The 10,989-nt window shown below is 34.8% G+C and overlaps 1 protein-coding gene and 1 pseudogene across 1 annotated transcript; one reads left to right on the plus strand and one right to left on the minus strand.

The window, feature by feature from the left end:
• The first annotated feature begins 3,107 nt into the window (after nucleotides 1-3,107).
• LOC139861747 (calcium uniporter protein 2, mitochondrial-like) lies at nucleotides 3,108-5,384 on the plus strand. The gene is made up of 2 exons (XM_071850243.1): nucleotides 3,108-3,717; nucleotides 4,749-5,384. The coding sequence occupies exons 1-2, from the start codon at nucleotides 3,193-3,195 to the stop codon at nucleotides 5,220-5,222; spliced, it is 999 nt and encodes a 332-aa protein (XP_071706344.1). The 5' UTR covers nucleotides 3,108-3,192; the 3' UTR covers nucleotides 5,223-5,384.
• Nucleotides 5,385-5,582: 198 nt separating this feature from the next.
• Nucleotides 5,583-8,303, minus strand: LOC139863676 (vacuolar lysine transporter YPQ1-like; annotated as a pseudogene).
• Between the last annotated feature and the right edge of the window lie 2,686 nt (nucleotides 8,304-10,989).

Below are 10,989 nucleotides of genomic sequence, written 5' to 3' on the forward strand. Positions count from 1 at the left end.
TTTCCTGTACTTGTGTTCACTTAGTAAAAGAAATGTTTATGTTTTCTCATCCCAAATGTAAGTTCAAAAAGAGTTAAAGTGGGACTATGATCTCACCTTGAGTGCACGTACGAAAAGTACTTCACAAAATAACGTGTGCGAAGGATAGTGCTAGTCTTGACCTAAACAAATAAGTTGTATCAATTAACCGGTTACGACACAAGGTCGGGTGAAATGTGTTCAATTAGTCCTATGGCTCGTTACGACTCGAAAAGTATAGCATGTGAATCACGTTGTCAAGTTTCATGCAAGAATCAAGTATACAATAAAGACTAGAACGATTGCATAAGTGTTTAGTTAAGTTTGACTAAAAGTCAAACTTGGTCAAAGTCAACGGGGTCGGGTCGGGTATCCGACAATTTTTCTAAGTTATATAATCATATATGAGCATGTTGGCCAAGTTTCATGTTAATCGGAGGTCCGTAGCATATCAAACATTTTACGTCAAATGACCAAGCAAAACAGCCCATTTTAGTGTATCAGGACGGTGTCCCAAAATCAGGACGGTGTCCCAATATGAAGAGTGGGACGGCGTCCCAAAATCAGGACGGCGTCCCAAATTGAAGAGTGGGACGGCGTCCCAAAAATCAGGACGGCGTCCCAATGGGCATTCAGGTCCTGTTTGCAGAAAACACAAGTGCACGACCCAAACTTCAAACAATCACAATTTATGATCCGCAAACAATTAGAACATGTATTTTATATCACCGGAAAGCTCTTTCGACAAGGAACGCAACTAAGCACTTTTCATCAAGCAAAAACATCATATACAATAACCGAAATCCCGTCAAGTGATCAATAGAGGTTTATTTTCAAGTTTCAAGTTCATCAATTGCAATTTAAGTTTCGGGAATCCAATTTATACATATGATATGCCGTTTTGAAAGTAATGAAACATGTAATACAACTAAACACTTATCAATAACATTAACAAGCATTCAACGCATCAAAAGTTCGTTTTAAGAGTTGTCAAACCTTAACCAAAACCTCAAAATCACTAATCATGTTAATGTAAGGTTTTCATGTCAATCAACACACCAAAATGAAGCTATTGAAGTAACTAACACTTTGAACACACAAACATTAACATCTAAACACATTTCATAATCCAAAATCAAAGATTAAGCATACACTTTTCATTTTCAAGCTAGTTACACCAAAACATCAAGATCTAGCATACAAATCATATATTCATGTTATACACGAGCCATAGACACTAACTAACAACATATCAAGTCAAAAACATGAATTTGAGAAATCTAGAGTTTTAGAAATGTTACCCAAAATCGGTGTAGTTAGTATCAAATCGTAGAGGATGACGAGAGGATTAAGAATATGTAGTCGGATTTGTTGTGAGCTTCCAAGATCAAAATTAGATGATGAATTTTGTGTTTGTGTTCTTGAGAGAAAAGGAAGAAAGAAAAAGAGGAAGAAGATGGTGAAATGAAGTGTGTGGTGGTGAGGAGTCACTAGTTAGCCAAGTTTACCCGAGTGGCGAGATTAGTCCCTCAAGTTTGTTGTCGGGTGCGGGAAATAACCAAACGAATATTTTTAAAACGCAAGTTAACGAGAGATGTTATAATCGAGTAACGGGATTATCATGAACACTAGTTAACGAAGTGCACGAGTATAGGTGACGAGGGATGTTATTAAAAAAAAAGACGGTGTTAAAATAATTTAACGGAAAAACGTGGGATGTTACAACACCCGTACAGTGTCAGGGGTTAATGTTTAGTTCGATATTATAACTCATGACATATTGAATATTTTGATGTTTTGAACTAAATCTTGTGGTCTAAAACTTATTATGATTGTTAAACCTATGATGTTCACTCAACCATTGTGTTGACATTTTAAGCATGTTTGTCTCAGGTGAAAATTAACTAGTGTGCTGCCCTATGATGCTTAGTTAGCTGTTGCATTGGAGTCAACATATTAGACTTATCATTTGTTAATTACATATGAATTTCATTATGTAAAATATTATTATGTTTCCGCTGCAAATCAAATTTTGTTAAAACGTCTCATTTAGAGTCGTTCTCGTTTATACATACTTGTGTTGTGATATTGTGAAGTCATATTTCCCCGGCCCTATTTGGGAGTATGACAATTATGATGAACAATTAGGATTGTGAATAGCTATAGTAGGAATGGAGAAAGCGGATGTCTGCGGTGTTGAAGAAGAAAGCAACATGAGTAAAGGGGGTTTTTTATTAGGTTTTTTAGTTTAGGGGTTATACAGTGCCGTTTATGTAGGAGTGTCATATAATATTAGATGCCTAACGGCACCATATTCACAGTTTTTTTTATTTTTTATTTTTGGCAAAGAAACAAAAACTATATATATAAATCTTAGTCTCCAAAAAAGAGACCAGAAAACAAGATACAAAGAGACCGCCACAAAAGGCTCGAAAACAAACACTAAAAACTAACGAAAACACAAAACAAAACGCAAACAACCACCGAGCCATAATGCGAGCTAAACAAAGCAAAAGGACCAAAAAAACATACATCAAAGCTACTACCATCCAAACTACAAACAAACAAGAAGGATCTAATCAAGTGCCAAAGCTTGTACCGTTGGTGCCATCATCCGCCTTCGCCTTAAAAGAAAAAATAGACTCGATTCCAACCCCATCCGAATTCACTCCCCCATTTCTAAATTCGTCGAAAAAACCAACACCCTCTAGCTTCTCTGCTGCCCCTGCTCCAATACGTATCCCCTTGACACTTTCAAAAGGTTTACCAATCTTAGCAATCCCTTGCGAAGTCCCCTCGATCTCCTCCCCATCACTCGAGTCGTGCAAACAAAACGCCCCATCTTTTACAATCTTTTTCTTTTCTTTTTCTTTCCTTTTACCATAATCACATCACCCTTTTTTTATTAATTTATTAATTAAAGTAGAAAATGAGTATCCTACCATTATACCGTATTTATGACATGTATTTATACGTTTAATACTGATCCTTATCCTAGTACTCCGTAATAACTACACCTAACGCTTGTGTCATCATTCAAACCAAATTACACCCTAATCTTCCCTATATAAAAACACCCAAAATCATTTCCACCTTTCCCAACTAATCATCTCAACCAAAATTAAAACGTTGTATTCATTTTTCTTTAATTTAATTTATTCTTATTTCTCATCAATGGCGTTCAAGCAAACTCTAATTCACCGGATGTTTAACATCTGCACCACCAACAAATTATCCAATCAAACCTTACGTAACTGCCGCATTTCATCTTCGTCCACTGCCACCGCGCAGTTTCCGATACACCGTAATCCCGTCGCACCAGATCCCGGAGACGAATCAATTCTCCGACGGTTTCTTGTGCCGGAGATCCTCCGATCGAGAAATGAGAGTATGCTCGAGAAGCTAAAAGAAATTGACATTACTAGAAATCGAATCCGTCTCGACGGACTCTCACCACAGCCGACGGCGGGGGAGCTGACGGTGGCGCATGCTAAGAAGATACTTAGGGTTTCGCAAATTGAAAAATTGAAATTGAAACTCAAAAGCAGCTGTAAAAATCATATTTCGTATGACGAATTTGTTGAAATTTGTGTGAATGAATGTTATAATAGAGATCAAGGATTGGAATTAGCAAAAGCGCTCGATGATTCGGGTTCTGTGATCGTTTTAGGGAACGTGGTGTTTCTCAAGCCTGAACAGGTTGGATTCTTAATTCATACTACTATTTTTTATTGTTAATTATTAATTAATTAATTAATTAACAAGTTATTGTAATTTATAAAAATTGCTGTTTTTTTTTCATCTGGTTTATTACAGCTAGAATCAAATGCTTTTTGGGCATTTGGGGTGTGTTAATTAGGGTTTGCATACAATTTTGATTTATTGAGTTTATTTGTTAGAGAAAAGGCTGAAATCTGACGGGTTGTTTTGTATTACTGTGATTTTTGTCTCAACAGGGAAGAATGAGAAACCAGATGTTTAAAAACGTGTAAACACGTTTGTTTGAGGTGGAGACTTGACCTAGAGGGACTACCTTGATTCATCTGCCTTCCCCAGAAAAATACAAAATATATATTAATTTTTTTCTGCCATAGATGAAATATTGGCAAGCATACATTAAGATTAAGATTAAGACTTTTTTATAAAGTGAAAAAAGATTGTTTTTTTAAAAGGATTTTTCTAACTATAGCATTTTAGAGGTGTCGTTAACGCTCATTAATATGTTCGTAATGGTTAACATTGACTTTTTAAAGGTGGTGGTTGAACTATACATTTTTTTTTTTTTAATAAAAACTCAATTGAGCAAAATCTGTTTTAGTTTTTTCCCAGATTGGAAATACAAAAAAGGAGCAAACATGGGATGATATTTTTTTGTTCTGGTCTGGGAAAACTTATTTTAGGAAAATGATTGGGAGGTTTGCCTAATTTTTCAAGCATTGTGTGTGGTCAAAATAGGGACCTGCAATTAGTGGTTAGGTTTAAAAAAGAAAAAAGTTCTGATTTTGTGCGTGAGTTTTGTGTGTTAGGTAGGCAATGTTATGTGTTTAAAGAGTAGTATTATTTCTCCTTTTTTTATTTTTATTTTCTTGCTATTTTTGTGTGGTTAGAGTTGATTAGGTGGTGAAAGTTGTAAAATAGTTGTCAAGTTTTATAAAAGAGTTTAAACAATGGTGTCAATGTCAATGTCAAGTTGGGTGAGTCTTGTTTTACCAACAAATTTTGAATTACAGGTAGTGAAAGCCATCCATGGCTTGCTGCCTACGAGTTTACCGGCGACCCACAACCCACCAATCAAAGAATTGGAGGAGATGGAGCGGTGGAAGTCTGAAATCGACACCAAGGCAAAAAAATTGGTACAAAGAGAGCTTTGGGGCGGTCTGGCTTACCTAATGGTCCAGACCGCAGGGTTCATGAGGCTCACATTTTGGGAACTTTCATGGGATGTGATGGAGCCCATTTGCTTTTACGTTACATCGATTTATTTCATGGCTGGGTACGCGTTTTTCTTGAGGACGGCAAAAGAGCCTTCGTTTGAAGGGTTCTTTCAGAGCAGGTTTAACTCGAAGCAGAAGAAGTTGATGAAGCGCGAAGGGTTTGATGTTGGAAAATATATTGAGTTGAGAAAAGCTTGTTACCCACATGAAGAAGCATGGCCAAGTGAAAATGCATTAGTAGATGGAGGAGTTAAAAAGTCATTCAATTGAACATAATTTCAAAATGTAGAACAAATAGGAAAAATATTATTCTATTCCAAGTCACATGAAAAATGCTCTATTATCTATTTGGGTCTTTTTAGATTGAGCAACGGCATTGTAAACCTCACATCGAGAGTCAAGTTATGATATTGTTTTGTTCTTAACTTTTTATTTGGTAAAGTACCCCTAACACTAAGATCATCAAAGTCGAGATTTAATCACGAGTTTAAGAACATTACTCAAGAATTAGTAAAAAGAAGATTACTCCCATTCATAGATTAATAACATGAATAAATAATGCAATGTTAATGAAACCATATAATGTCAACAAACATAATAATTTTCCATACCGCAGAACTCGCAACATTACTAGTAGTTACTCTTGTATTCATCGTCATCGTTTGGATCTGGTTTCTTGAAGTATTTGTAATACATATACTGCATTATTATCTGTAACGGTTATATTCATTAAGGTAATCAAACCTGATGTTGTTTAGGATTTTTTTTTCAGCATCGCAACTAACGAAACCTAAACAAACTAAAAGAAAAAAGGATACGAAAGCATCAAGTGCCACACATACTGCAGCATCAAGCAACCAAGGCATGTTTGCTTTGATCTTCTCCCATTCTGTACTTCTTGCCAGAATGCTGCATTCGAATCATAATAGAATTAAGACACTCTTTTAGTTAGTGTGCTTATGATATCGATCTAGAGAGAAATATAGCACCTTCCAACATAAGTTGCATTGGCTACTATGGCAAACACAAACATGAGAGGATTCAAACCCTGAAAGAAAATTCGTTACCATGAGAAACAGGTCGCAAGGTCAAAATTAGATAACTTTGTTCCGTTACAATGAGAAACAGGCATGATACTTACCTCAATACTGCCTCTCTTGATCTGAAAATGAAAACAATGAGAACAGAAGTATCACGAGTTTGATGTAAGTTGAACGAAATGGATGTATGACCGTACATTAAGCTGATTGGTTATTGATGAAGCATGACTTACGTTCAACACGATTTGAGGAATCCGGCCACCCATGTATATACAAGCCATCAGCCACCCTAACCATTGGCCATAAACAGTATGACTTCCTCCATTATGCTGCAACATTTTAGTCACAGCCACCAAATAAAAACATCTACAATTTTGATGTATTACTAAGAGTGCGTTTGAATGCATCTTAAATTGAATGGTTTAACAATGAATGCTGAATCGTTCATTATTCAGTATCTTTGTTTGTGACATCTGTATGACAAACGATGCTGAAACATTCTGCAATCTGTGTTGAACCTTACAAAGTTACTCTCTTAACCATTGACACTAAGTAAACATTTTAATTCTTTTATTTATTCATTTATAATGTTAATACATCGACTTCACATTATTCATAGAGTTCGTTCAGAATTATCAAACAGATTATTGTTGTTCAGAACCAAGTTCAATCGGAACCATTTAAACATTCAGATTTTAAGCCATTCAAGCGTTTAATCATTTGTTTTATCAAAAGCACGTTAATGTAGTTAGCAATTAGCCAATGATCATACCTGTAACAACTTCGTGTAAATATCTGGCACCAAGCCCTTGGTGTGTGATGGCAAATTGAGCGAAGTAGCCAAAAACGTTCCATAACCAACCTGCAGAAGCCATTCACAATACATATTTGTTTCTTATGATAATTTGTAAAGTTTCATATATGAAGTGTTTCAATAATCTATGTCAGATAAGTTAAAATGGGCCGACTTACAGAATTTGGTATAGGCCTAGGCTGGGCTGCATTCTTCGGTATCTTAACAAATGACTCGTCTTCTGAAGAATCATCATTTTCGGAAGCCATAACCGAGGCTGGACCGCTTCTCGTAGTCCATAAATAAGCGTTATTAGGTGGCGTTGAACTTCCAGCTAATGATCTTGCTGACCTGCATATATATATTTCATCCATCAGTATTATTCATCTTTACGAGTTACTTGCAGTATCATGTAAAAGAACAACTTTTAGGTATAAAATTATGATTGACAAACGTGAAATAGTAGTCCCGGCGGTGAGATGGGGATGCTCTGATTGCACTACTTCGCGAACTTTCGATTGTTGGTTGAAGAGGTTTATTGGCTTTTTCCACCTGAAATAAATAAATGACTGATTAACATTAATCACATTAACTAGCCTAATGATAATTACTGGTACTAATAAAAATCAGTAACTAGTAATGTTTTACCTCTGGGCCTTCGCTAGAACCGAATTTTGGGGATTTCAGCAATGCATAGATGTGATCATAGTACAAGTTTTGTAACACCAAGATTATTGTACTTATTGTGTAAAGCTGTGTTTGATTTTTAGTTGCACCAAATTAGATAAGTAGGCCAATAAAAAATAAAAATTAAAAAAATAAACATAATTTACTCAGCAAAATACCAATAAATCATGTTTAATTACCAGAGCAGTGTAGTACTGTGTGGGCAACTGCATCCACAAACATTGATACACAAAACAAATTAGAAATTTATAAAAAAAGTTCACATTTGAAAAATTTATTTTAAAATACTATATGAAAAGGACTCACGGTTGCAGGTTCAAGAACACAGCCCACAAGATTAAAGATGTCCCTGCGCATTTAAATAAATAACGAATTTATTTGACTTATTACGAAACTTAATTATAGAAAAAGAAAAAAATTGGTACGATTTCATATGTACATTTTCTAAATAATGTCTCGGTCAAAAATGCAGCTGCACTCGTGCAGCTAGCAGCATATGTGATTCGCCCAAATTTATAGATTTGCTGATAAAAGATATCAGCATAACTAAACAAAAATACGTACCCTGCAATCCACGTTAGCAAGAAGATAAGCGAAACGCCGTGGCTAGATTTAGTACGGAAATTAGTAACGATTTGAGGTATTTCAGCAACACCCCCAACAAACAAGACTTATAATTCCGAACCCAAACGAAACTTGATCATTGACATTGCAAAGACAGTCTTTGAAATACTTGTCAACCCACCACACTATACATGCCTTGTTCTCTTTAACACAATAAGATGATAACGAATTAGTACTCCTGTTACCATTCTTATACAAGAACTTCATGTCTGTTTTTGTTTTGTGTATGGGTTGCATGCAATAAAATGAAACCTGCAGCTAGCTCATTCAGTATTAATGTACATATAGAGATTGAATAGCACATGGATTTACAATCATGCCCCCTGGTTTTTATGAAGTTATTATTGTTTACTTTGTGCAATTTATATTAAGGACCACATTTGTGGTTGCAATCTATTTATTTATTTTTAGGGCATATGTATTGAAAGGTGAAAAAAGAAAAGATTCTAACTAAAATAAAGTTTTGAGAGGGCAAACTAATAGTTAGGGCTTGTTTGGCTGAGGGTATTAGGGGTAGGGAATGAGAATGGTTCGGTTCATCAAGGTTGAGCTCGGTTTAAGGTTCAGATTAATGGGCTAACTCACGAGTTAAGGGTATTCTAGTAAATCTGACCATTTTAACGCGAAGTTAACTTACCACTCGATAATAACTCGTAGCCTACAAAATCGTTTAATTTTTCGAGTTAACGTGTCAAACTTGTAGGATTAATTGGTTAATACTAAATTGGGTTAATATTTATGATGTTACTTCATATTTTTATTTTAATAGATCTTGAAGATCTTGATTTGATTAATTGTTTGTGCAATTTGATTTCGTCATTGACCAAATCTTATGTGAAATGTTGGATACATAGATGCGTTAGTTAATTATTTTTTTAGAAGTAGTTATGGATAAATATTATATATGTATAGGCAATATATATACAGACTATGTGTTATCAATAAAAAGTGTTGTATAAAGTTTTTTGTATCATTTTTTTTATTTTTTATTTTTTATTTTTTTTTTTTTTTTGTGTCATCGTGTGTTATTCTCCATTGTTTTGTTTGATAATTTCAATTTACTTATTAAGTTGAGGTCCTCTGTTCCAGCAATTGGTATAAGAACTTCGGTGCATATTCAACTACTTCTTTGGTTCGTGAGAAGAAACTAGACTTGAATACAAGAAATCAGTATAATCAGGTGAGTTTGTTTTCTTGGGTGGTAGAAGAGTTTCTTAGAGAAACTTGATCAGAAAAGTTGAAGTTGTTAAAAGTGTTGAATAAAAACTTGTTTGTGATGGAAGACTAACTAGTGGTACAAGAAATCGGTCGAACTTGTGGCCAATGTTTGGTTTCGTGGGTGGTGTAAAAGTTTCTTGTAACCAGTTTGTCAAAAGGGAAAGAGGCCATTTGTAGAATTAATAATACATGAAGCGTATAAAAGGAACTAAGAAGCTGGAGGGTATTCTAGGTGGGTTATTGTTGGTTAGACAAGAAAACTGCACGTTAGTATACATTGTAACTACGGAGGTTTAAATACTGATGACTTTGGACGTGACAATGGAAGACGTCGTGGGTCTGGGTGAAGTAAGAGATTTTAACAAATGTGTCTGGAATAAGCCGCGTTAGATGTTACATGTGTGGTGAATGAGTAGCATGGAAAAACCAATTAAGGGGTGATTGTTAGATTAATTGGTTAATGCTAAATTAAATTAATATTTTATTTGTTATATTTTAATTATTATATCTTGAATATCTTGATTTGATTAACTGATTGTGTAATTTGATTTGACAATTGACTAAATTTTATGTGAAAAACGTGAATACGCAGATGTGGGGATGACAGTGGATCAGATATGGATTGAGTGATGTTGTATCCATATTCATATTCATTTAGTTTTTTTTTCCATCCATATCCCATATCTATTTAATTTCAGTTCATTCATCCATATCTAAATCTGCTGAATTAAGCGGGTTAATGGATAGCCAATAGATATTCAACAAATGTTATAATATTTTCGAATATGCAATGAAAACAAAAACTTAATATAACAATAATAAATATAACATGGCGTAACTGTAATCTATCCTCAAAAACATGTATTTTATTTTTTTTTTGGAAAATAGAACATAATTTTTGTATTTACAATTAAACATAGATTATGACAAATTAAATGTGTAAAAGATAGATAAAAGGGTGTATATATAGAGAGAGATAAAGAATAACAAATCTTACTTGTTGAATTGAAAACTAACTATTTTAAGATTTTGATAATTTTAATAAAGTATATTGGGAAAGGGTGTAATCATATTGAGTCTAGCATAATATGAGGACGTTGTTCAAAGAGGGTTAGTTATTTTCTGAATGGTATCGGTAGACCATGAATGGTAGAGTTTGTATGTGCTATTTGTATGTATTATGTGATAGTAGGTTGGTTCTAGCTAGTGAACTTGCTTGGATCGATTTTAATTGCTGCTTGTTTGAAGGAATTGGGGTGAGTCAATGTATATATATGTATGCTAGTGTATGCGGCTGAGTTGCGGTGCTTAGTTGTGTCCGGGACATGCTAAATTGCCAATTGGCGTCCGGGAAGCATTGGAATGAGTTGTGGTGCTTAGCTGTGTCGGGGATACGCTAAGTTACCAATTGGCATCCGAGAGATGAGATGTTAGGATCTAGTCGTGTTTTCGGGACAAAGTATGTGTGATGCGCGTGACTCTCGAGCGGCATGTTGTGTCGTTAGGGCAACGGCTGAGCTTAGAGGCACCAAATAGTTGGGGTAGTTTTATATTTGTAATGTTGGCCTAAATTACTCTCTATTGATCCTAAAGTTACATTTGGAAAGTATGACCTATGTTCGTTCTATGAACGGTAGAATTCGAAATGAAGCTTACTCGGAAAATTTAGAAATTA

The sequence above is a fragment of the Rutidosis leptorrhynchoides genome, chromosome 8 (genome assembly GCF_046630445.1).
Source record: "Rutidosis leptorrhynchoides isolate AG116_Rl617_1_P2 chromosome 8, CSIRO_AGI_Rlap_v1, whole genome shotgun sequence".
NCBI lineage: Eukaryota > Viridiplantae > Streptophyta > Magnoliopsida > Asterales > Asteraceae > Rutidosis > Rutidosis leptorrhynchoides.

Coding starts and splice junctions, on each gene's coding strand:
- LOC139861747 (XM_071850243.1), top strand. CDS start 3,193: ATGGCGTTCAAGCAAACTCTAATTCACCGGATGTTTAACATCTGCACC. Junction 3,718..4,748: donor TGTTTCTCAAGCCTGAACAG/GTTGGATTCTTA, acceptor TTTGAATTACAG/GTAGTGAAAGCCATCCATGG.